Below are 27,829 nucleotides of genomic sequence, written 5' to 3' on the forward strand. Positions count from 1 at the left end.
CACTGAAAGCTGCACAAGCACCAGAGACTTCTGGATAAGCCTCTATGGCAGTGTTTCTCAACCTTGGCAGCTTGAAGATGTGAAGAACCCCATGCTGGCTCAGGAATTCTGGAAGTTGAAGTCCACACATCTTCAAGCTGTCAAGGTTGAGAAACACTGCTCTATGGTGTGGTTGAACAATACATTCTACCAGGCTATTAATAGGCCTGGCGCTTGTATTTGCACCAACTGAGCCTGATCAGTTTTTAAATACACACCCCTTTAATAGCTTGCAATTTATAGCAAATATCTATCAGATTAGCTGGGAGAACTCAGAACATCTAAACCATCCTGATAAACAACTTACACTGTCTTGAGAGGCAAAGGCAGTGAAGGCTGCCTCCAAATAGATTTTCTTCCAATGGTATTAGGAACACTTCATCAGGATCCTCCAGTCGTGTCACTGTGCTCCTTACAGTGGCATCTGAATGGCCAAGCTGCTTTTTCAAAACAGTTTTGCTGATCAGTACTGTGGTGTCCCTACATTACAAGTATCATTGTTCAGTGTTTCCACTCCACGGCTGTTGACACCCTTGATGGGTTTGCCTTTTTCTTCTCTTCTCCCCCTCACTCTTGTTCCCATGGACCTTTTCCTTTTAAAACTTAGTGAAAACAGCTGTTCAGAAGCAAGCCTGGATCTGGGAACTGGTTCACCAATTGCCTGAAATGGCAGAGTAGGGAGTAATTTGTAATAGACAAATGGCAGGGGCAGTGTGAGGTCCTTAACCCTCTTCTTCCTATCCATCCTCCCCTCCCATCTTCACAACTCCTCATCTTCTGCTGTGGTGCCAGCCATGTGTTCTTCATCACAGAGGTAAATTAGTTTCCAAGGTAAATGTGGAACTAAAATAGCTGGAAAAGATAAAGATCATCTCCAACCTGCTGTACCTCTGAGCAAGCCACTGCCTTCTCCAGAGTTACACTGCTGCTCTTTTCCAAATACTTACTTTGACCTCAATTTCACTTGCATTCTACTTACTTTTTGTTTTCTTTTAAACATTCTTTGAAAAAAAAAAATCTATTTCCAAAACCAAAATTGAACAGTGCAAATACATACAAATTTCTGGAGTCTGTGTTTCTGATAGTAATTTATACTTTCTACTAACCCAGACAATTGCAGAAAAAAAGGTAAGAATGGAGTATGGGGCGCTGAATACTACCTAAGAATTTTTTTTTAAAGCATGTTATTAGACTACCTAAGTGGGACGTGGTGGTGCTGCGGGTTAAACAGCTGAGCTGCTGAGCTTGCTGATCGGAAGGATGGCAGTTCGAATCCGCGTGACGGGGTGAGCTCCCGTTGCTAGTCCCAGATCCTGCCAACCTAGCAGTTCGAAAACATGCAAATGTGAGTGGATTAATAGGTACCGCTTTGGCGGGCAGGTAACGGCGTTCCGTGTAGTCATGCCGGCCACATGACCACAGAAGTGTCTACGGACAAACGCCGGCTCTTCGGCTTTGAAACGGAGATGAGCACCGCCCCCTAGAGTCGGACATGACTGGACTTAATGTCAAGGGAAACCTTTACCTTTACTACCTAGAAGCTGACCACCAGTCTGTTTTGGAATGCAAGCTAAGACATTGCTTGAACAAAGAACTCTTGGTATTTCTGCTTCTCATCTTTTCACCTGTTTTGCTGTGCTCCTTTGGACAATAACTCTGATGCTTAAACTGCATATTTTCTTTTTTTAAAAAAAATTCCAGATGTCTCCTTTGGCCTGTCTGCTTCCATACATCCCATCACAAAGCTCATACCAATCAATATTATTTTTTTCCCACTTTTGATTCCTTCAAACAATAATGTGAGGGTGGGGGAAAGCTGGAAGGAAGATATTTAAGATTAATATAGCACTTTAAAAGGGTTCCAAGTACATTTCATATTATCCCAGTTCTCCTCAGAAGAGCCCTGTAATGTAGGTAGATCTGTATTAATTATGTCTGTGTTGTAGGTGAAGGCTTAGGAGTGAGAGAGGGTCATGGCCTCTGAGAATATGGCTGATTTGAACAGAAGATTCTTGTCTCAATCTGTTTTAGCCATAATGCTATACCAGTTTACAAGCTCGGCATCTTTACTGGGACAAGACGATACTCAGGTTTAAGTGGTGGATGAAGTCCAAGAGTATCACTCTCTCATTCATACTTTGTGATGTCATAGAGAAGCAAGGTAGATTTCTTTAACTTATGAGCTGCAAACGTTCTCAGGCTGCCCACTTGTACAAGTCGGTTCTAACAGCTGCAAAGGAGCATGTGGCACTGTATGTGATCAGAATTCATCTCTGACTCTCAGCCTCCTGGACTGCACCCCAGACTCAGAGCCCACTTTAGTCTTTCGGCTTGTGGATCTAGCTCTTCCCTTCGGAACAGGAGGCTCTGGTGAATCTCCACTCTTACGTGCAGTACTGGTGTTCTCCATGTCTTCTTTATGTGACTGTTCCTGCTCTGCCTCTTTCTGTCTCATCAGCTTTTCTGCTTGGGGCCGTTCCTACAGCCAGAAAGTACATGGGAAGTGGAGAAAGGAAGAAGAAGCCTGTTAGCAAAGCACTTTTCCATTTGACCGTCTCCTTCTTACCATAATCTATCTCAGTATTTGTATGGGAAACAATGTAATTTCAGATCGAGACACTTGGACATCTATTCAGTGTTTCTGTCCTTAATTCCTCCCATTGTTGCCTGGGTGCCCTACACAGGCAGCCCTTACTTTTTATTTTGCCTTTGGACATGGTTGGCAAGCTCCCCTTCCACCCCTTCTTCCTCTTCCACCACTTTCCTTGCTTTGTTACCTGCTCTGCATGCTCTGGAGAAAGGGTGTACCAGAGGGCAATAGCACAGCGTCTCCCACGGGTCACTGCCCACACGCCATGAGGATTCTCTTCACCAGAGCTGAAGGCCACCAGCCTCCCACATTTAGGGCGCACTTGAGCCTGCCAAAGAGAGAGGGGCAAATGATAAATCAAGCGCTCTCCCCTCCCTTGCCATAGAATTCTCTTCTCTCAGGGTCATATGATAAATGTCAGTTATAGATGGGAAAACATTTTCTTGTTTTGGGGACAAGAAGAGAATTGGTCCAGCCCAGTAGAGGAGACGATAATCTCTCTTCAAACATCAAATCTGGCTGAATTTGCCTGACAGCTCAGTTTGTTAGGGACAAATACTGTGAATTCAGTCCCAGCTGTCCTTCCTTCTCTCCTAATCCCATAGTCAAGGCTTGAGCCAGACTCACTGTAAGAGTTACAGCATCCATCTCAGTGAAGAAGAGATTTCCCCCTTGGAAGTCTTCATTCAGGTAAAGGATTGCACTGTAGAGAAATGAGAGAATAGAGAAAGCTAAGGGTATCTGAGAATTTTTCCATGAGCCCATTTGCCTTAAACAGTCAGGCTTCATACTTAAGTTGCCAGAGATTGGTATTCTTTTAAGAGAGAGTTTCCACAGTGGGCGCTGCTAGAGCAGACTCAAAGGTCCACCTGGAAAAACATTATATTTCTAATAAGGGTCAAACAAATTATTCAGGAAATGTGCATGATATCTAAAGCAGCCTTCTTCAAACTGTTCCCCTACAACTATGTTGGACGACAACTCCCAGCAATAATGTCTGGATGGCAGCACATGAGAGAAGGCTGATGTACAACCATAGCCAGTGGCAGCTGTCAAATCCACTTTCCCTTTTTGTTCTGTGTGTGCTGATCCTTTATTGTCATCAGTTAGTGAAAGCAAAGCTGGTCTAGTTGTGAGCCATTGCTGACATTCCATGTTTATGATTTTGCTCTTTTGTTATTTGCAGAACTGCAGCATGAATATTTTCCATACCACCCATTCCAATTACATGTTTTATTGCAATGTTATCCATTATATCATATCTGTACCAGCAGGCATTAATATGAGGGGGTTAATTTAAATTTGGAAGCCTAACAAGAAAGCACACTTAATGAAATACATTGCGCTGGAAGAAAAAATATAGGCTGTTCTCCCCACCTTCCTACTATATCACATTTTTCCAGTGATCTTCCACTGACTCTTCTAAGCTTTCACATGCAGCTACTCAATCTCTCCCTTCTTCATTCTCTCCACCAAAACACTGTAGGCAAGTGCGCATAGGTGCATTTTGAACATGTCTCAAGTTGTTCTTACATTTGCAGAAACAGCTTTAAAAAACAATTAAAACCAGAATTCCAAAATCCAAAATACTCTGAGCATATCAGCTTCTTGAAAAGAGCCAACAGTAATGTGGAACTGATCCACTCTCAATCAGTGATTGCAGGAATCATCTTACTGGCATGTCTTAGATTGTTCTCCTCCTCCTCAGCAGCAGCGTACATACATTGAAGCATGGATCAACTTGACATGAAAATCAGGAAACTTCTCATTTTCATTCCCAGACCCCCTCCACACAGCCAATGGCTTCACTCCCCTCATTTTCATGCTGCTGTGTGGCATCTGGCAATGATTCCCAACTTCTCCTATTAGCTAGCCAAGGGTGACACCAATCTTGAACTGGTTGCTCTCTTGAGTGTGGAAAGAAAGCATTACAGTACACTTCTTACTTTAATCATAAAGCTAAGAATGGCAAGCAAGAGGTCTCTTCGTAGTTTCAGAATAAGAAGCAAAATACATGGCAACAGTTCAATTCTTTTCTTTTGCTAATTTAATGAACTCCATGATAAAATAATTGTTTGCAGGTAGATTGTCCGCTGATCCATGTACAAAACAGTATTTCTTTAGTCTGGATGAGTAGGATAGATACAAATGTCAAAAAGACAAACTTGGAATATTTTGAAATTCTATAATTCTGTTTTGAAAAATGATAAAAGGTCCATGTGGAGGAGAACAATGCCACTACATGCTTCCACAGAATTGGAGGAAGGGTGACGAATAACACTTCAGTCCCAGTTCACTAAAGCCTGTAAGAGCAAAGCAATATGAAACACCCATACACTTGCTGATTAGAGTCATTCTGACTAACTGAATTAGTCCTACTAAAGCGAGTAAGATTTAGGCTGATTACAAAAAAATAACATATCTGGATGCTTCATGAAATTACAGCAAACATTAAAATGGCTTCCTGGAAGCCATGTAAATCTCTCCAGAACTCTGCTGCCAGTTCACTTACTGAAAATATTTCTACTATCCTGAACTATAAGAAAACTAAATAGCTACCTTTTAAGGCCAGTTGCAACAATGCATAACAGCAGCAAAACAATATGTACAGCTACTGATTGGCTCAGAATCTAATTTAAAAATACTGAAATAGCTGGATGGCTATTAGATGGTGAAGCAGCTATCTTTCCACACTTGGCTCCAAATTAAGGAATGGCCAATGAACCTCAGTGAATTTATGGCATCTGCCTCCCTTTCTATCCTGCCAGAGAGAGAAGGCGAGAAAAGGTATTGGTTCTTGTTATTAATAGTCAGAAATGATATGGAACAGAGAATCTCTCTTCTTGGATAAATCATAGTATTAGATATTTTTTCACTATTGGATTATAAGGTACAGTTAAAATGTACAGGCTTTTGTGGCACAAAGTTATTATAATACAGGTTTATGCAACAATAAATTTGTAAAGCCTTTTAAGGATCCACAACATTCTTTTTGTTAAAACACATACTTTGTTTACTAAAAAAAATAGTATCATTTTTTAAAAAGTCAAACAGATATTTTAAACAAGCCAGAAAAAAATGCTTCAAAGATGTTGTTCATGTATTTTACTGCTGCTTAACAAAATTGCACACAATCTATTTGTGCAATTGTACACCCTTTGAAGGAAGAAATGTGTTTTGGTTTTCAATTGTTTTATTTTGGTGCAAGTGTTTAAGTATAGTCCACAAAATTGGGTAATTTTAGTAAAGATTTGTTCTGAATTCTGAGTTTTACAAGATTTTGCCTTGTTCAATCCAATCTCTTTAATTGTTTTGAGACTGTAAGTCCCAGTATGTGCCACAGTTCCTACAGGTTTAGAAGGCAGCAGTTTATGCAAGGCTGATGCAGACCTTCTAGAGTCACATACAAGGTGGTACCTCTAAGTTCTGTATAAAAAGAATGGTTTAATTCTGGAGTAAATTAGGGGCTCTTCTTTCTGCAAAATGCTTCACATGGAAAAATCTCTATGTAACAGTTTCTATGTAAAAGGCTAAACCTTTTTTTAAACTGGATTTGCAATAAATTTATTTGTACTAATTAATTATGTTAATTAATTGATAAGAACAGGAGCTATGTAAACATCCTATGCATTAGCTTTGTGTACAGTATAAAATAAACAGTAAGTTGTCAATAATGTCAAAAGTCTGTTCTTCTTTTCAAAGCTGTGTGGGGTAATGGCTGAATGCAGAATTCTGCAAATCATCCTTCTCTATGAGAAGATGGCAAAGGAAGATGACCAAGGTGCTTCTAGCTGTCATCTTCTGTGGGGTCCTTTGGATGGTAGATGGCAGCAGGAAGAAAAGGCAGTAGCAGTTGGAACCAAAGGCACTAGCACTGCCTAGCACAAAGCATTCTGAAATGTTTCCATCTTTCCTTCTTTAACAGTTTTAGTGTGGTAAAGAAAAAGAAGAAGCAGTGAAAAACATGGGTTACAAATGGAAAGGAATGTCAGTGGAACCCTTTGTACATTCAGGTTTGTGAATGCAACAAAAGCCTGGTTTTGAACACCGTTATGTCTCCTGCCCGGTTCTTCTAGAGCAGTGTTTCTCAACCTTGGCAACTTTAAGATAGGTGGACTTCAACTCCCAACTGGCTGGGGAATTCTGGGAGTTGAAGTCCACCTATCTTAAAGTTGCCAAGGTTGAGAAACAGTGGTCTAGATGGTAACAAGGAATAGGAGAATCTTCCGACGATAGAAGAAACTTTGCAAAACAGCATTCTGCAAGTAGATTCCTGATTATAATGACAGGTGACATCATACCAATGTGTACAATTGTAAGGCAGTGAGAAGGGCAGTCCTGTTACCTCGCAAGCGTACTTACAATATTTCCATCCCAAGACAAGCTCTTTTTAAAAGCAATAGTGTGGAAAATTGATCAATACTTCTTACTTATTAGCATCAGCAACCCCTACTGATTGCAACATTATTATAAACTGCTGGAAGCCTGAACACATCAACCAACCAACCAGTCAACATAAACTACCTTCCTTCCAAATTGCTGAATGTGGTTTGCAAGTCTGTTTGAAATGTACCATCTTTAAAAATAAATAAGTAAATAAGTAAGTGAAATGTATATATACAGTAAATGATTTCAGTATGGCTTGCTCAGCATGAGATAGATATCAGTTTTCACTCTTAAGACTCTTACCTGTAGTCCCTGTATATGTAGGCAGGGGGTTCCCTCCAACAAATGTTTCCCTCTGGATCCAAGAGGCAATTGTCAGCATGGACTGGGTGGCTGAGGTCCATGCGACCTTCCTGTTCTCCTAAGGAAGAAAAACAGAAGTTGTAACTGTTTTTTTCCCTTGACCAACCTTTTATTGCTCAATAGCCAGAAGAAACCCAAATGTTGATTCCTCGCTTTCTTCTACAATTATGGAATTTACAATACATAATAAAGCTTTATTTTCTGAGGCAAGCATGGTATAATTCTATAGGACAGAACTGGCTTGAGGTTAAAAAAAATTCTAATTGCCACCTATTTCTCTGCCAGCAAAATTCCCCTATGTGTATCAGCAGGGATGACATTGGAGACATCATAACCCAGTTTCAAGCAAAGACCCAGCTTATCACAGTACCGCTTTATCCGACATACATGTATAGCACACAGTACATCCCCCAAAGTGCAAAAGCTGGGTTGCAGTTAAACCTCAAAAAAACCAAGATTAAGGCAACCAGCTTGATTGATAACTGGCAAATAGAGGGAGAAAACGTAGAAGCAGTGACAGACTTTGTATTTCTAGGCGCAAAGATTACTGCAGACGCTGACTGCAGTCAGGAAATCAGAAGACGCTTAATCCTTGGGAGAAGAGCAATGATAAATCTCAATAAAATGGTTAAGAGCAGAGACATCACACTGACAACAAAGGTCCGCATAGTTAAAGCAATGGTATTCCCCGTAGTAACATATGGCTGTGAGAGCTGGACCATAAGGAAGGCTGAGCGAAGGAAGATATTAGACGTTTTTGAATTGTGGTGTTGGAGGAAAATTCTGAGAGTGCCTTGGACTGCAAGAAGATCAAACCAGTCCATACTCCAGGAAATAAAGCCAGACTGCTCACTTGAGGGAAAGATATTGAAGGCAAAACTGAAGTACTTTGGCCACATAATGAGAAGACAGGACACCCTGGAGAAGATGCTGAGGCTAGGGAAAGTGGAAGGCAAAAGGGAGAGGGGCCGACCAAGGGCAAGATGGATGGGTGATATCCTAGAGGTGACAGATTAGACCTTGGGGGAGCTGGGGGTGGCGATGACCGACAGGAAGCCATGGCATGGGCTGGTCCATGAAGTCACGAAAAGTCGGAAGCGACTGAACAAATAAACAACAAAATGTGTATGTCTGTGTGTGTGTGTGTATACACAATATATATATAGAATATATACTATATAAATATATATATATATATATATATATATATATCATATACAATATGTTATATATATGTTGTGTGTGTGTGTGTATATGTTGTGTGTGAGGAAACCTGTCTCGACTCCGGGGCCAAGAAGTTCCAAAGGGCAGGCGCCACTGCAGAGAAGGCTCGCCTCCTGGACCCCGCTAGATGAAATACACACACACACACAATATATATATACTATATATATACTATATATTCTCTCTCTCTCTCTCTCTCTCTCTCTCTCTCTATATATATATATATATATATATATATATATATATATATATATATATGAGTTTCTTTTGCTGGATTGGAAGAGGTGTATTTAATGGATATCAGTTTATGAGACTTTGTATTGATACGTGCTCTAAAATCAAATCAAAATCCTAAAACTTTGGATTTTTAATTTTCAGCTCAAGATCAGAATTCATATCTGAAGTTTTGCTCACAAATTAAAGCATGAGAAGGTGGCATATTTTGAATATCCCTAGATATTTGTTTGGTTCTGATATTCACTGCTTATTAATAAATGTCAGATGTGTCTGCCAATGTTATATAACCAAACCTGTGTTCGTTACTCACTCATGTGAATAGGCTGCATTATTTTCCTTCAATTGATAATTTTAGCAATAAATTTACAAGCAATACCATATTACAGATTAGAATGAGATGCATTACAAATTGTAATTATCAACATGAAAGTCTTATGTTGCAGATCTCAAGAGAGCACTTAGGAGTTTGTTTATTTATTTATTAAATTTATATCACCGCCCATCTCCCCCAATGGGGGACTCTGGACAGTTTACAATAAAATAACACTAAAAACATAACCACATAAAATTACCATTATAATATACATAAAAACTGTAAAATCCAAGTGGAGATGGAACACAATCACTAAGAGGTGCTATGGCGCCAGCCATCCCCAGTGGAGCTATCACTCTCCCCCTCCCAAGCAAGGCGGCAGAACCAGGTCTTCAGTTTCTTCCAGAAGTCTGAGAGTGAGGAAACCTGTCTCGACTCCGGGGCCAAGAAGTTCCAAAGGGCAGGCGCCACTGCAGAGAAGGCTCGCCTCCTGGACCCCGCTAGATGAAATTCCTTTACTGATGGGGTCTGTAGCATGCCCTCCCTGCCTGACCAGGTGGGATGGGTCGATGTTATGGGGATGAGGCAGTCCCTCAGGTACCCTGGTCCTATGCAATGTAGTTAAAGCCCTGATTGTGATAACCAACACCTTGAATTGGACCCAGAAGCAAACTGGTACCCAATGCAGCTCGCGTAACAGTGCTGTCACATGGGCTGATTTTACAGCCCCGATAACTGTCCGCGCAGCCGCATTCTGGACCAGCTGAAGCTTCCGAATGCTTTTCAAGGGTAGCCCCATGTAGAGCGCATTGCAGTAATCTATATGGGAGATGACAAGGGCATGAGTGACTGTTTGGAGGGCATCTCGGTCCAGGAATGGGCGTAGCTGGCGCACCACCCAGAGATGTGCAAAGGCCCTCCTGGTCACGACTGCCACCTGCTCTTCAAGCAGGAGTCGCGAGTCCAGGAGGACCCCCAGGTTCTGTACTGGTTCCGAATGGGGAAGTGCCACCCCATCCAGAACCAAAGACGACAACTTCCTGGAACCCGAGGGGCCATCAATCCACAGGCACTCTGTCTTACCAGGGTTCAGCTGAAGTTCCCCAACCAGGCCTCCACAGCCCCCAGGCACCTGGAAAGGGTGGAGTTCCTTACCCTCTGCAGCTGTGCGGCACACCAGATGTGTGAAAGAAAAATAGAGATTTTTCCCAGGGGTAAAATAGGATTCCACAATTTTCTGGGATTTCTCACTGGCTTGCAGGAGAAGCTTAACATCTTTCCAGTTCATAGTACTCTCCTCAGCCAGCTATAAGAGAAAAATGCATTAGTGCAAACTTAATTTCTATTAAAATTCATAAAAATCCAGGGATATGTATGAAAAAAAAACTGCAAAGACTCATCATGAATACTCTAACAAAATAGGATGGAAGAGATGGCTTCTCTTACATCAAATCAGAGAGGCAATTCAGACGGTGACATTTTTCTTATGGCCTTAGACTGTCAGATAAATGTATATTTATTTTACAAGTCATCAGAGATGAAAGAGGTGTAGCTCCTTTCCTGCATCTACTTTCCCAGTTCTTTATTTGCCTTGAGAACTGGTATTTAAATACGAATGTACAATGTCTTTTTTCAACAAATGAGAATTGTGTGAAGATTCTATTATTTATGTAATACATACAGTTTAAATCATAGGAAAAGGAAGAGAAAGGTGGGCATGTGCTCTACCTGTCTCTAATATAACTCTCTTAACTTTGCAATATATGGTTTGGAATTATGTCTAGCGTCTGTGAAACTGGAGTAGAAAAAAAACTCGGTCCTGCAGGGCCAGGAGCTTAACTCATTCTAAAATCACCAAGGCTTTTACCTGCAAAGCTTTTGTCATTGTTAAGCCTTCAAATCGCTCATGAGGGGTATGAGGGGAACGTCTGCCACGATAACCATCTCCTGTTCCTCCAGCTGCCTGAAACATGCACGAACTTATGAGAGATCTGGTATTGCACTTCACCAGTACAAAGCTTCTCTTCCTGTTAGAGGGGATCACACAGAGCATTGCTGGCACCTATCCTCACCTTAGACAGACGAAGGATGTCTTTGCATTCTGATTCAGTCAGGACTCTGTCAAAGACAACCCTCTGGGAACCATTGAGTTGGTGAGAATCCATGGTGATGCTGATGTCCTCAAATGGTAGTGGTTCTGGAAAAATGAGATACATCAAACAGTGCAGAAGCGTATACAGAGATGCCATCAAACACTACTGCTCATCAAGAACATAGAGGAAGAAACATGCTCTAATTACAATCTCTGGTCATACTGTATATGTGCCCTTCTTGCAACTTATAACTGATACCTGCATAAGGGACTTTCAAAAGGCTCCATGGCCACTAAATAATCCTCACTTGCAAGTTATTCTTTGGAAGCTGACATTAAAAATGCACCAGCAGGCTGTCTGTTATCCACCAATTTCAGGATTCAGATGCAAGGTTACTTGAACTGTCTGATACAAAGCTTATTGCTGTGTAACTGACTCAACAGTTATCACTGGCACCATGATATGTGTAGCCTATATTATTATACTGTATTATTCATTTAAAAAATTAGAATGTTGTTTCTTCAAGGCTCAGAGTGATTTCCAATGGAAAATAAGGGTTAATAATCTGAATTAAAAACAGGTATCCATATAATAGAATCAGCAGCAGCAGCTACTACCCAGGGTCAAAGGGTCCACTTGGCATCCATGGGTCTTTTAAAATAGGTAGATTTTACATTTTAAAAATCCCTGTAAAATCAATGCTGCTGTAGTCTCATTGGTCATGTCATTCCAAAGTCTTGGAGTAACTGAGGGTAAGGCCCTGAGCAAAATGCAGAGGTCTTTGGAGTTCATGGGGAGTGTGACCCAAGATGAACCCCAGATTACCAACTCATTTACCAAAGTAGAATGTCCCACAATGCTAGTAAACCAAGCTGGTTAATGGCATAAAAAGGGGGGGATGAAAAGAAGAGAGTGCTAGACCATCCAAAGTGAGGTGCAACAACAATTATGGCTTGCTAAAACAGATAAATAGGTAACATATTTTACTCCAATTCATAAATCAGCAGTATATGTTTCATGATCCTATTGTCCCTAATTCTCACATGATAAACTTGACTTAACTGCCAATGTAATTGGCATCGGCACTAACAAATACATGCCATATACATTTCACCTGATGAGCTATTGTTTATGGCTGCAGATAGTACACTCCCATCTGCTAATCCCTTTCCTTTTCTGGTTTACCAGCTAACAGATCCAGTTAGGTGCAGGGCGGAAGGTGCTGGGCTAGAAACCAGGAGAGTGTGAGTTCAAGTCCTCCCTCAGGCTTGGAAGCTGGCTGGATGACCTTGGGCCAGTCATGCTCTCTCAGCCCAACCTACCTCACAGGGTTGTTGTTGTGGGGAAAACAGGAGGAAGGAACACTATGTACACCACTTTGAGATGTACAAAATAAAGGTGGGTCATAAATCTGATACATAAATAAATAACACAAGAAGAACAGCCCCAAGCCAACATTTAAATAAACAGATGGATTCTCTGAAAGTCTACAGTTCTTTCCCATGAGGGAGTTATTTTCAAAAGATTCAAAATTTACTTGAAATTAGAGAAAATGTTCTAAAAACTTAAATGGGAATTAACAAAGACTCCTCTCCAAAGAACACACTCTTGTCCCAAACTTCCTGCTGCATGTCTGAAATGCAACACAAGTTTAGGAGAAAAGTTCCTACTCCAAGCTTGGAGATGGAGGACTGGGGGAGAAAATCATACCCTGCCCTGTTAACAATTGAGACTTTTCTGCCTCTACATATTTGCCTCTTCTCTCAGCTCAGTAGGCTGACCATTTATGAATACCAAATAGAAAATGCATCTCTGTCTATCTGTCTGTCTCTCTCACACACATACCCTCCCCCTCCCAACACAAAGTAGACAAATGAGTCTTTTGGATAGATGTAAATTTAGAAATCACTGTACTAATTTAAACAGAAATACAACACATCTCATCACAGTGGGGTAGACTGTGACCAAGTGACGTCAAAGTTCTTTTCCCCTTTCTGCCTATCCAAGCCAATACTTCCAAATATGGAGAATTACAGCACCCACCAGCATGATGAAAATTGTAAATCAACACATCTGAAGGGCAACAAGTTGAGAAAGACTACATTTTGTTTGAACTAAGTTTGAAAGGTTAACATCCAAACTGAGGACAGTCCTCTGTGGAGGGGAGAAGCTATGGCCATCCTATGTGTTAATCTAATTTGCCTCTGTGCCAAATGGGTACTCTGAATACATGTCTGGCGCTGACATAAGTTACGTATCTTTGCCACCCCTTCAGGTCCCTGTTGTAGCTAGCAAAATGGAACCAGACAAAATCCCAGGCTTGAGCAGCTGAACTTCAGTATGTGGAAGGAGTCTTACTCCTTCTCATCTTCATGGGAAACTGTGGAGTCATTATGCTAGAGTCTTCCTCTTCTTTCATTATGGTAAAATTAATAAACATGATGATCTTTCTTCCCATTTATCAATTCTTTTTCCACTACTCACCATTTTGATTCTGTTGTTGCATATGTGAGGCCTTCAGGCTTCGTTTCTCCTGATCTTCTCTTGGGATTAATAAACATAGAAAAGGCCATAAATAAGAAAACTACAGGGCATGAGACTTTCTTCACAATTAAGTAGCTCAGCAATAAATCAAAGTTATAATTTCTATTCTGTTACATTTAAGGTCTTTTTTAAAGACCTTTCCTCATAGATCTGAATCACTGCCCTTCATTAAAGTATCCTAGGATTGCATCCATATCTTAGGTTTCTGCTTTGAACCTTACTTGTGTTTTTCCTTCATGCTTTCAGGGATCAGTTCCTCAGGAGTCCATAAATCCTAAAGAAACAAACCCAGGATTTAGAATTACAAAACTTAGTTTATTATCCCACCTTCTTTTTCACAGGACTGCATCAGAGCAGACACTTCCTCACCACAGTGAGCACATTTGCTCTACTTTCTGGCTATTCCACATGGCAGAGATATTTGTGGAACTTCAGCAGGCTGAAAAAATTCATCCGGCTGGTTTCCTCTAGTTATACAGGCAGTGTGTTCCTGCCCACACAATCAGTAACAGCTGTTTAGAAACACTTCCATTTATAATTAGTACCTTTACTGTGGTAACACACCATTTTTGAAATATTTTTTTCCGCAGATACTTGCCTGGCACTGAAATTGCTATAATTTTAAACACCTCTATTTGGTCATATATTTTAGAATGCTTTGCTGCTTTATGTTTAATTTGATGTATCTTTAGCATTCTTCTGATTTATTTTATTTTAGTATTGTTTCAGGGTTTTGTTATACCATGTAACATGGCATTTTTGGGGTTTATGCCTCTTGCATATTGCCCCAATAGTCTTAGATGACACTGGCTTAAAAAGGCTTGTAATAAATGAACGTATGTCCTTAAAGCCTAACTTCTTCCTGTTCATGTCAGGCATCAGAACAGTAGGACAGAAAAAGGTCCCCATGTACTAGTTCATCAAGCAGTGTTTAATGAATGAGATCAACACATAGCTTTGGTGCAAGGAGGCCATAAAGAATCTACCTGCAAAGAACAACAATTACTTACTGGGTCTTTAAAAGTTTCCTCAAGATGCTGTACTGCATAATAGATCAGTTTCTTTTCCATAAGGGATCTTTGCACATAATGCCGGATATTCTGTGGATTGAAAGCATGTGTTGCAATAAAATACAATACACAAAAAGCATGAATGGGGTGACTGTTTCTTGCTCAAGAAAACAAGACACAAAATACACACAGCCATCTCTTCTGCAGGCAATCAATCCTGCCTTCAGGTCAAATCAGATGTTATATTCAGTGTGGGCTTCACATTTCTGTCTTGTGGTCCCAATCATGGCAGAAGCAGAGAAGGGGATTAATGCTACCCTCATGTTGCAGTCCTAACCATGGGCATCCCTGCAGCTGTTACTTACCCCTGGAGGGAAGCTGCTAGTCAACAGCAACTTGGGGCAAACAGCAGTGATGGAACTTCTGGGGGATTTTCATTAGAACTGGAGAGCAGGGGAGGAAAATTATCCACGGTGGCTGGCTTTCATCTTAGACTTCTGAAAATGCATTGCCCCATACTGACACCGTGTTTTGCACTTCAGGGAATCTAAGAGGTGGGCTGTTATAGATTGAAACGAATAAGAACTCATTTTCTTCCCAAGCAAAAGCAGCTGCTTGCCAGCTAAACAAACCTGAGCTGATTCACTGCTGCCAAATAGTGTGAGCATCAGGAGGAAGAAGAAAGAGGCAGTAAAGCCACACGGGTTCCTTGCCAGAAAGATTCTGGGTGAGGCAAAGGATGGACTGGAAACAATTTGCGTGCCTATCCTTCTCTTTGTTTTACTGATTCATTCATTGGGAACTATCTTCATTTCTTGCCATTCACTCTTTGGAACCTATTTATTTATTTACAGTCCCAGACCCATATTTAAAAGAATACGGTATTACATCAAATATAATATAAAACAATGATACAACATTTATATTTATGTACAACAATATAAAATTCAAAAATATATAATTGAACTGATACAGAAATTAATAGTATAAAGGAGGCACCAGATGATTTCTGCAAGCCATGGCTATTGTTCAAGATTTAACAACCTTATTGGAAATAGCTGAAGTTTGATCCCCCTAGGAGCAGAATGATAACCTCCTGCTCAGAGGAGCAATTAAGATTTCTAACAATTGGTGTTATGAGTCCTATCCTCCATTTATTTTAAAGAGGGCACTCTAGCAGTACGTGTGAAACAGATAAAATTTCTGTATCAAAACATATACCAGTGTGATATTCATAGAGGATACTGATATATCTACCAATTGTCGCAAATAGGCAATTTGCCGATTTGTACCAAGGTGAAGAGTCTCCTATCTGAAATATGTGAAACCTTATAAAAGTATCTAAGAGTGGAGCAGGGGAGGGTGATTATTGAAGTGTAATGGAGATGGGAAATGCAGGTTCTATCTGTTTGGAGATTGAGGTCCATGTAGCCCAGTTCCTTAGCCTTGAATATCATCGCTACCATGCTGACATGCATATTTAATAATTGCAGAAGATGCTTTTGGGGCTCATATAAAAAGGTCCTTTGCTTGATTGATCCAGCAAGTAGATGCTTGAGAGTGGATGAGTAGGTATTTAAAAGTTGTGACTTGTTCAATACTGTAGGTCTATCATTAATCTTCCAGCTAACTGAGGACTTGAAACACTGGAGAATATTAAAACCTTTGTTTTAGAGTGATTGATGTCAAGGTATTCCCTATGGCAATAAGAAGATAATGCTTTGAGGCAACTATACTTGGATTATGGAACGAATAGCCCTATTGTCACGAGTGCACTGCCATGGGGCAAAACATGGCAGCGCCCACATGACAAAAGGAAGTCTTAGTTATAGGGAAAAGGAGAAGTAGTTAGTAGGACAATAGAAAGCGATAGCCTGGAAATACCTTGGAGGGACTGAGCTGGCACTCAACCATCAACACCATTGTCCCGACAACGAGCAGGGCAGAGACAGGTAGGGCGAGGTCAAGACATGCGCAGTCACAGACCCAACGGCCTGGACATGACCAATTAAGGAGTTCCGGGAAGGAGGGCGGAGCAACAGTGGGGGGGGGAGGAACACTGGCAGGGACAAGGTAATATATTTGAACCTGTTACATTGCCGCGCTACTTTCGCCTTTTTACCTGAACTGTACCTGTTCTGAATAAACCCAGAAACCGTTTTCGTAACTCAGCGTCTGCGAGTTATTCACGACAAGGCGATCCTTACATAAAGCCAAGAGTAACATCACAAATCCGCTAGCCTCTACCGGAAAAAATTTTTTCGCAAGAGACACAGCTAGCGATGACTACACAAGCCAAAACCCAGGCATCTGCGACCCAGCATGGAACCACAGAGGTCTCCATGAAACCGGCGGAGTTGACAATAGAAATTGAAGGCACACCACCCTGGGGATCAACCACGGGACGGCCCATAGACTACAGCTGCAGCCCGGTGTGGGGCGCCCGGGAGAAAAGACGCCCCGCGAACTGGCTATTCCCCAGAGATGATGGCACAGCAGAACCCCAGCCGGAGATGGCCCCGGCAGCCTGGAGCCAACAGTGGTCGCCTGTACTGGCAGGGGGATTAGTCGGATGGCAAAAGGGGCAATGACCTGCAACGCCGCACACCATCCCCCCAGACGTATCGGCCAGCCTCACAGCCCTGCATTCCAGGATGGACGCACTAAAACGGAGGATAGAGTATTTGGTGATAGCCGAAAGAAAACGGGAGGCAAACCAGGCACACAGCGCAACTCCGGAGCCCCGGACCACTCCGGTGGATGGCATGACCTCTCACCTACGGGCTGAAGCCCCTAGGAACAGCGGGGGCGCGGATGCCTTCACCGTGGAATTTGGAGGTGATCCCGCGACTTTATCCTTCTTCTTGAACAACGCCGCGAACTACCTACAGCATTATGGACATTGCTTCGCGTCCGAGGGGGCACGAATTACAGCACTTGCCACAAAACTGAAGGGCAGAGCCACCGATTGGTATGTGCAACTATCGGAGTCCCGAGATCCTGCCCTGGCATCCTGCCACACCTTCCTTGCGGCGCTGAAGCAACACTTCGTGGACCCGCTGGCGAAAGAAAGGGTGAAAAACGTGCTCAGAGTACTCCGCCAAGGGTGCAAATCGGTCACCGACTATGCCCTTGAATTTCGGACCTTGGCGGGAAAGCTCCCGAACTGGTCAGAAGCGCCCTTGGTCGAACGATGTAAAGAGGGCCTCAACCGGGAAGTTTGCAATGGACATTGAACCGCGAAGACCCGGGCTCCTTAACTGTATGGATTTGAGTGGCTGGGCAAGCTGAACACGTGCTCAACACTTTTCGGCTGATGACAGAGAGCGACGGCCGCTTCCCCGGCGGGAGAGAGCCAACACCAAGGCTGGAGCCCTCCTGGGACGGCAACAGACGACGACGCCTCGCTCGGGGGCAATGCCTCTGATGCGGCCATGAGGGACACAGAGCAGCGGACTGCAACGTGCCTTGCAAGGGAGACCCGCCCCTTAGACCACCACAGAGGATGAAGCTCAGACTGCGAACCCCACCGCGGAACCTACCCGGAAAGGCGAAAACCCCATTCGCTGTGGTCTCGGGAAGGGACTTCGTCCCCATCCCCGAGCTCCCGCAGCCACCAGAAGCAGCAGTGGATGCTGGAGAATGGGGGGCAAAGATCGCGGAGTCCTGGCCAGTCATCAAAGACGCACTCAGGGAGGCGCAAGCCGCATACAAGCTACACTCAGACAAACGCAGACGCGAGCAGCCGACTTTTCAAGTAGGGGATTTGGTATACCTTTCCACAAAATTTATTAAATCCACCCAACCATCAAAGAAGCTGGCGCCAAAATTCATAGGACCTTTCCCCATCACAGGGATCGTAAACCCGGTCACAGTAAAGTTAGACCTCCCGCACAATCTAAAACGGCTGCACCCAGTGTTCCACTGCAGCCTCCTCAAGCCGGCAGTCCAACACTCGCGGTGGCACCCGCAGGAACCAACCCCAGTGCCCATCATGATCGATGAGCAGCAGCATTTCGAAGTAAGGGAAGTACTGGACTCCCGCAAGTGTAGGGGGACCCTCCAATACTTAGTAAAATGGCGACACTTCCCACAACCCGAATGGGTAGCAGCTCGCGATGTGCGAGCCCCCGATTTAGTCCGCGCTTTCCACGAGGCATACCCTGCCAAACCCGGGGTTTAAAGATTTTTCCCCTCCTTGGGAATCCCCCTCCCCTCCCCGCTCCCCCTCCCTCTTCCTTCCATTGGGGAGGGCGGTATGTCACGAGTGCACTGCCATGGGGCAAAACATGGCAGCGCCCACATGACAAAAGGAAGTCTTAGTTATAGGGAAAAGGAGAAGTAGTTAGTAGGACAATAGAAAGCGATAGCCTGGAAATACCTTGGAGGGACTGAGCCGGCACTCAACCATCAACACCATTGTCCCGACAACGAGCAGGGCAGAGACAGGTAGGGCGAGGTCAAGACATGCGCAGTCACAGACCCAACGGCCCGGACATGACCAATTAAGGCGTTCCGGGAAGGAGGGCGGAGCAATGGTGGGGGGGGGGAGGAACACTGGCGGGGACAAGGTAATATATTTGAACCTGTTACAATGCCGCGCTACTCTCGGCTTTTTACCTGAACTGTACCTGTTCTGAATAAACCCAGAAACTGTTTTCGTAACTCAGCGTCTGCGAGTTATTCACGACAAGGCGATCCTTACACCTATTATATAGAGAGGAATGGGTATGGGTACAGGGCAATGAGCAAGAGTTGGAGGATGAAATTCTAGTCCCATTATTGTTTAATTTATATATTAATGATATGGTTGAAGCAAAGACTACTTCTAACACTACTATTAGATAGATTCCCAGCTGAATGACTGCATCCAATGAGAACTCATTAATGGCTTGCTTCAGTTCAAAAGGAGTGTTCAAATATGGAATGGCATGCCACAGGGCCCAATCCTGTAATGTTCAACGTTTTTATCAGTGACTTGGATAATTGAGGGGACACTTATCAAGTGTGCAGCTGGGGGGGGGTGATTAATATTTTAGATGAAAGAGATAAGATTTGAATAGATCTAGACAGGCTTATGCAATGGGCTGAAATGAATAGGATTTAATTTAGTAGGGAGAAATATCAAGTTCTGTATCTGAGTAAGAAAAATGTAAGGCACTATAGAGTGGAAGAAAACTGGATTGGCAGTAGTACATGTGGAAGGGATCTAGAGTAGGTGTCCCTGTTGAACACATATTAAACCAGTAGCTTGATACAGCTGCTAAAAAAAGCAAATGCTACCTTGGGATGCATTAACAGTAGCACTGAGTCCAGATCATGGGAAGTAATTGTTCCAATCTATGCTGCCTTGGTCAGGCCCCATTTGGAAAGCTCTGTCCAGTTCTGGGTCCCACAGTTCACAAAGGACAGTGACAAATTAGAATAAATTCAGAGTATTACTATCAAAATGGTGAAGAGTCTGGAAACCTAACCCTATGAGGAACGGTTAAAGGATTGGAGTACATTTAGCCTATAGAAAAATGACTAAGGGGAGATATGATAACAGTCTTCAAATATTTGAAGGATTATCACACAGTTGAGGGAGTGGACTTATTCTCTATTGCCCCCGAGGGCAGGACCAGAACCAGTCAATGAAAATTATAAGGTTCAAGCTAGACATCAGGAGGAACCTCCTGAGTGTATGAGCTGTCAGCAGTGGAACAGATTACCACATTAAGTGATGACTTTTCCTTTGCTAGAAATCTTCAAACAAAGGCTAGATAATCATTTGTCAGGGATGCTCTAGTAGAACCTCTAAGGCCCCTTCCACTCTATGATTCTATGACTGAAACTATATTAATTTGTCAAAAGAGAACTGAGAAAGGTTTTAGATGGGAGAAATACTGCTGGCTACCTCTCTGGCTGGAATAGACATTTCTTCTCCCAGATCTGCTTGGTACTGTTTCAGCTTCTCCAGCATCTTTTCATCTGATGGATAGAATAGTAGGAAGGTAGCTGCACATTCAGCAGCAACAGTCTGATTTCCAACTAAAATAAAGAAAGTGGACTTGGTCTTAGAGTTTCTTCTGTCTGCCATTCCGGCAAAGTTTCACCCCATAGTGAACTTCTCAGCTGTTCATTTCCTGCTTACCTCTATCATAGGCAAATTGCAATAAATCAAAATGAGATGGGATAAAATCTTCTGTGGAAGATACCCTGCCTGGTTTGGTGGCAATATCAAGGACACACTGTTGCCTGCATTTCAAGACCTGGACATAATGAGCTGGAAAGCAGAGAGAGAACACATGAGCCTCTGGCATCATAACTGCAGAAAAAGCTGGAACTAGTATTGCTAAGATTCTGACATTTTCTGTGTTTCTCATTTCACCATTCAAGTAATGCATGTTAAAGTTAAAATACATAGTTTGAATGTGACATTTTACTTCAAAATCTGAGTAACTGTTTTGTTGGCATCTCTATATTGTTTTGGCTTTGGCCAATATGACAATTTGTACAGTGCTGATTGCCATACTTGACTTGTGCAGAGTACTACGTTTATTATTTGTTTAAAAAAAAAGAGTTAGGCAAGCAAAGACTGGAGAAAAATAGGTCTCAATTTTAGTGGGCCAAGGTGGGCTTCAGGACTTCCATTTCATGCACAAAGAGAAAAACATAAAGAATGTGGATCAGAGACTGGAGACTTAAAGAGATCCTGGAGGAAACACGCAGGGTGCTTGAATTAGTAGCAGTTAGTTGGATATAGTTAGTTTTCAGTGATAGCATTTACAGTAATGTTTTCATCTAGTCAGACCAGGATTTCTGTATGAAAGGATTTTGTGTTTGGTTCTGATATTGACTAGTAATCCCCCCTAGTTTTCCCTAGGGGAGTGGAGATCTCTTTTATTATTGTTATTGATACAAATTAAAAAACCTTACAAATTGACTGCATGTTATCATGAGACCAATTAGCACCCTTGATTTCCTCATCTCTAAATGCCTTTTAAGATCCTGAGAGCCTGGGGCGATATGTTCATTTGAGATGCCTCCCTTCTTATTGGCCCCTTTTAAAACAGAGGAGCTTTCCAATTTGTAATATTGTTCAGGGGTGCAACATTTGGAGGCTGTAGGAGACTAGAAATGAGGTGCTTTGCACTTAGGCAGCCTTACAAGTCCAATCAGTCAATCAAGCAGTCAATCCCTCCCATCAGCCCTGGCCTCTTGTGTGAAGTCCCTTTGGATTCCTATTTTTAACTTTTTTTTTTTTGCAAAAGTAAATAAACATCTCCCCCCACCAACATTGAGTACATAATAAGCCATGAATATCATAAGAATATGCAGCCACAATAGGAAAATTTGTAAACATTTCCTAAATATGTGGGGGGAGGGAGGCAGTTTGGCACACTGAATATTGAGAACATGTCACAGATATCCCCACAAAATGGGTGCCATGGCTTCTGAAGCCAGAGTCATGGGGGTCGGGTCATGTAATAATGCTGGAGGATGCAGTTTTATTTTGCAGTACATTAGCTTCCAGTATCAGTTTCAAAAATTGAAATAGTCTATTTCTTGAAGTCCAATGGACACCAAGGGAAGTGATTACAGACATGTTAATGTTCATGAGCACAAAGTGATTCCTCATTTTAAGCCAAATGCTGGGCAGTGTAGGAGGAGGAATTTTCGCAGTGCACAAAGAAAGGATAAATGTTTGTTCCCTAAATATAATCTACACAAAGACCCTCCTCTCACCCCTATACAGGTAGTCCTCGCTTAATGATTGCCCTGTTTAGCGACTTCAAAGTTATGGCAGTGCTGAAAAAGTAACTTTACAACTGGTCCTCACACTTATAACCATTGCAGCGTCCCTGTGGTCATGTGATCATCATTTGCGTGCTTTACAGCTAGCTTCTGACAAGCAGAGTCAATGAAGAAGCTGGCAGTAAAATCGCAAGTTGCAGTCACATGATGTCTCACTTAACAACCGCAGGTGATTAGCTTAATGACTGCAGCAGAAGTGAGGTTGTAAGCCCATCACAGTCACATGATGTCTTGCTTAATTACCATGTTGCTTAGCGATGGAGTTGCCGGTCCCAATTGTGGTTGTTAAGTGAGGACTACCTGTACTAGAATATTGTTGTTATTTATAGAAGAACTGAATGTAAAAATTACAGGGAAAACATTTTTATCAAGCAGAATGCATGCAGGTTAGAAAAAAAATGGGTAAGATACCATGAGCAACATTTGCAAATTTAGAGAAAGACATGAAAGGTTTGTATGACAGAAGAGAAAAATAAAACTGAGGATGTTCACTCAGTACACATAGTAGCTACAGAATGTCATTTTAAGCTGCGTACTGTCAGAGACTTAAAAGGCAAGCAGAAGCAAATGGGACTATAATGAATGTAATATCTTCAGAAAAAAAGAACTACATTTGAATTAGTGTTTCATGAATTGATATTAATGTTTTACTTTTAACATGAAGCTTAAGATAATTTGAATCATTTTGAAAAGGGCTTCATTAAAAATGCAGAAAAGCTAAAAGAACACAGTAGAATATAATCTTTAAAGTCCACCATTAATCTGATAAATTTTAGCACAGACTCCCAACTTTTCAATGACTTTCTTTAAAAAGTAGCCAATATCTTATTTTTCCCCCCCATATTCGTTTGATTCCAAATTTCAGGACTTTCTTTTCCACATTTTTGCAAAAGCTATTCTAGTTATTGTAAGAACATGCAAAAATGGCAGTCGTTTCTCTCTACAGGGACACAGTTTCTAACAAATTTTAATGAGCCCACAAGAAGATCCATTGCTACCTTCCTCTGAATATTTAATCACTCCATCCAACCAATTTCTTCTAAAACCTAACTGTACAATTTCACTAAATAAGAGGTATATCTCACCTAACTGCTCCTTTTTTTTTTAAATACCTTTTCCATGGATCTCCCATGTCATGCTCGAGTAAACCAACAAACAGCTACTTTTGGGGAGTAATATATAGTGAATATCCAAGAACACGCAACATTAAGATACACAAAACAGTATTCTGTTTTTTAGGCCTCTGTAAAGCCCTTGTGCTGTGCTGTGCTGTGCAGCAGCATCACTTTCCTCACTGAGATAAACAGGCTACAGGATTTCCTCTGTATCACCCTGAAGCTTCGGGCAGTAGTTCCAATAATCAGATCTTTCTGGTTATTGTTGGAAAAAGCCTCAGAAGCAAAAGCAACTCTTAAAAGCGATGAGGCCATGCTGCTTTGCAAAACAGCTTCAAAAGGATATTTTGCTCAATTTTTTGTCACAGTGACATACTCCTTTGAAGATCTGCATATCGCTTTAAAAAAATATGTTTCTTTAAGACATTGCCTTATGGTGTTCATGTACTTGTCAGCTTCACACGATTCATCTTACTTCATTAAACCTTTGATGCTACCTGCAATGCTTTCATAGAGGCCTAGCTGCATCTCTTCCTCTTTCTCCTCATCTTCTCGGGGCCCTTCACAAAGGGCTCTGCAGTTCTCCAACGCCAGCAGCCCCTCTCTGAGCGATTCCTCCAGTTTTGCTGCTGCCTGCTGGTGGTCATCCTTGCCGTAATGATGCATCCCGGCTTCATAGGCCGCCTGCAGAGCCAGAAAACCAAGCCACTTGATTAAAGCTTAAGGGTTGTCCAGGTGGTGACTCTCCCAAAGTGTGGTACAATTGCAGCTCAACTTGTACAGTCAAACAGCACATGGGACCAAATGAGTGGGGAAAAGGCAAAATATATACCTGTATTGTGTGTGCATACCTTCTTTCTCTAGTGAGGCTATTAGCAGTGGGAAGAGGAGGGAAAGGTTCAAAGGCACCATTGTGGCAAAATATTAAATACCTCCCCATTATCTGAGTCAATTTGCCTCCTCTCAGAAAGGTAAAAATGTTTATTACTCTCCTCTGATCTATGGATATGATTGTAAGGATCACTGCACTCAGATCTCAACTTTTGTAGTCTCACACATTTCCGTTGTAGAAAAGGGAAGCTCTTTAGTTGAAGACTGAAGCAAGCATTCCAAGAGAAAGCTGCCACTGTCAGAATTGGCGGGCAAACCCTAACTGAGACACTCCCTTCTCAGTGAGCTCACGTTCCCCCTCCCGCACCTGGCTCAAGCCGTTGCCATGGCCTCGGTTCCCAGCGCTGCGGCTCCTGTTGGGATTCCCCCCTCCCTCCACCTAGCACAAACGATCTCGACACACGTGGAGGCTTCTCGGTCTGACTAGCATTGACAGGGACCAGCAGTCAAATGCACTGAGTTCGTCTGATTGTAAGGTCCTGACATCGATCGATCTAGCATTAGGTGTTAAACAAATGGCCTATACAGAAATTTTACCAGACAGTTAGTGCCTAGATCTATCCCCTGCTGTTCCTCTGAAAGGTAGGAGGGAAATTGAAATGACTCCCCCTTTCTTGCCAGGCGCGGCACTTTTTTAAAGTGAACACACTGCTACAGTATGTCTTGTCCGTGGCTGTGACGGTTCAGCAGAGCATATCATTTCCAAACATTTTCAGGTAGTTTAAAAAAATATTTTTGGATTTGCTCTGTAGCATTTGTATAATTTAAGTCCTGTTATACAATTCCATCAGTAATTTAAAAACACATTTTAAAAGTTTCTTGAAAGAAAAATTGGAAACAAACAAAAACATCACTTCTAGAGATTAGTAACGAAAAGCAGTTTGTTTGTTTTTAAAAGCAATTGTTAGATTTCTGCTAAATATTTGTTTCACTTGTGCACTATTGCAGAAATATATACTAGTAATATATAAGCCAACTTGAAAGAAACAGGTAGTAATAGACAGGTGCTAAACTTAGGAATATGTGGCTCATTTTACTATTTTCAATAGTAAGGTGTTTTTCTCATCCTTTGGTTTATTTGTCTCTATGTGTGTATCTGTGTGTGTGCCCATGTGTGTAGCACATTTAAATCTTGCTTTACATCAGCAAATTTTCCTAATTTATGCAGACTTGGTTCTATTGTTCTATTTTTTTTTAAGTTTACTGATGAAGTTTTACGCTGCAATTGTGTTCTGAGAAAATACAGAAGAAATACGAGGAAAGTACAGTCGGACAATGATTTTACAATGCTTCATTACCCCTTACAAAGCAAGGGGTAACAGCACAATTATCTACCAGTTTGGAAGCACTCTTAGGCCTTTATCATCATGGGTCCCAGTCTCTACACAGCAATCCTTCTGATCTGTTCTGTAACACCCCAGTTTTCCAAAAATATCTCACCCAGTGTGGTTGAGCCTCCAGATCCCGAAAGCTTTCAGATTTTACCCCTGCCATGCGTTGGTATTTCTTCATATCCTCACGCATTTGTAGGTGCTGTGGATTGGCTACAAAGAAAGTATGAGCTGAAGAGACAGCTTCATCCAGTTTTTTTAGCTGTTGAAATAGAAAAAAAAATCCCTTTTGACTGAATGTAGAATACAAGAGAATCATCTCAGTTTGGGAGCAGGGAGGTAAAAATGAACTCGGCTATCCAATTGCCCCCAGATAGTACTATTCATTAAGAATATTTGTGAAATGTTTATATATCCTAATTCAGGTTGCTATCAGCATATGCATAACAGATAACTTTCATAAGCAAGGTTTTGGTGTGCAATTATAATACTACTGATTTCAATAGGAAGAAATGGGGAAAAAATTACAGATGCAGTGAAAATAAAGTGTGGAGGGAGGGCTCAAATGAATGTCCTGTCCCTGCCTCTCGAGTCTTCAACAGACCCTGTACCCAACAGATAACTTCAGGACTTCAAACTTCTCCCCCTCAACCCATCTCTAAGAATGCATCAAAGAACAGCAACTTATTGTTCGAATTCAAAAACGTGCGAGTCTCTGCGGAGAAATTTAAGAGCCCGCCGGAGTTTGGGGCGGGAGGAGGGGCGGTATTTGAGGCGTGCTAAGAGTGCAGATCGGGCGGCTTGGGGGTAGCTGCTGCGCTGCCCTCCTCCGCGGGCGCAGGGGAGGGCGGACTAGGACGGGCAGCCACATCAGCAGCCGCAGCAGCCGCAGCCGACGGCGGGCCCCGCCCCTCTCCGCCGCTCACCTTGAAGAAGGCAATTTGCAAATAATTGTAGGGCTCCCTCTCTTCAAAGTCCTGTCGGATCTCGTAGCTGGCTCTGTAGCGGGACGGCTGCCCGCCCAGCTTCCGTCCCAGACATTCCTCCAGGCAGTCTGCCCGCTGCAGCACCCGGTCGAAGAAGCTGGTCTCCCAAGGCTGGAAAGGCGGCTGGCTCCTAAAACAGGCTTCCCTCCGGCATCTGCCTTGGCACTTTCGGCGCGCCTCCTGCAGCTGCGCATAGCTGTGGAGAGCGCGCTGGAGCAGTTCGGAGGCCCGGGGCCAGTCCTGGGCGAAGTACGCCCGCACCCCGTCAGCGTAGAGCAAGTCGAAAGGGGCTGCCGGGCCCGACCCTGAAGAGAATGAGCCGCGGCTTCCAGCTAGGAGGAGGAGGAGAAGCGGGAAGGAGAGCATGGTCGAGACGAAGAGAGGGCGCCGGGAAGCGGGATTCCGGGGAACGAAAGCCAGAAAGGAAGCAAAGAAAAGCTGTAAACGTAGCTGGAAGGGGGGGCGGGGGAGAGAGGTGCCTCAGCTGCTTTCCGCTCTTCCGTTTGGCTGGGGTGGAAAAGGGGCCTGCTGCGCCGCCACGGCTGCTGGAAGGAAAGAAGGAGGCGGAGACGCAAAGAGAAGAAAAGAAAGGTAGCGTACAGTGCTCCAGAGCTGCCCGTGGCTGGAAATTCCCCCCGAAACGGAGGGTTTAGCGAAGACGCGAAAGCCCTGGCAGTCCGGGGTTCGGAGTAATTGGGCGAGAGGGGAAAATCTCTCCGAACGGAGGCACGAATTGGTGGACGCTTGGCCGGCCATCTCCCGGCGCAGAGCAGACTAACAAAGGCTTAGGATTTTTAAGTATTGTATAGCCATAAATGCTCTGCTGGAACGGAAGTTGGCCTCCGTTTGCAGATAAAACGAAGGTATAGTTTATGACTGCTATTTTGCTACAGATGCCTTCGCTGCTGCC

At 42.8% G+C, this 27,829-nt stretch overlaps 1 protein-coding gene across 1 annotated transcript; it reads right to left on the reverse strand.

The window, feature by feature from the left end:
- Window positions 1-1,732: 1,732 nt before the first annotated feature.
- Window positions 1,733-27,667, reverse strand: P3H3 (prolyl 3-hydroxylase 3). The gene is made up of 15 exons (XM_063294672.1): window positions 26,860-27,667; window positions 26,043-26,195; window positions 24,209-24,395; window positions 20,933-21,064; window positions 20,696-20,829; window positions 14,800-14,889; window positions 14,011-14,063; window positions 13,730-13,788; window positions 11,225-11,349; window positions 11,020-11,115; window positions 10,308-10,458; window positions 7,319-7,436; window positions 3,257-3,332; window positions 2,817-2,957; window positions 1,733-2,518 (listed from the first exon to the last, which is right to left on the reverse strand). Exons 1-15 carry the CDS (start codon window positions 27,283-27,285, stop codon window positions 2,300-2,302), a joined length of 2,160 nt encoding a protein of 719 aa, XP_063150742.1. The 5' UTR covers window positions 27,286-27,667; the 3' UTR covers window positions 1,733-2,299.
- Between the last annotated feature and the right edge of the window lie 162 nt (window positions 27,668-27,829).

Source organism: Candoia aspera, chromosome 2 (genome assembly GCF_035149785.1).
Source record: "Candoia aspera isolate rCanAsp1 chromosome 2, rCanAsp1.hap2, whole genome shotgun sequence".
Classification (NCBI taxonomy): Eukaryota; Metazoa; Chordata; class Lepidosauria; order Squamata; family Boidae; genus Candoia; species Candoia aspera.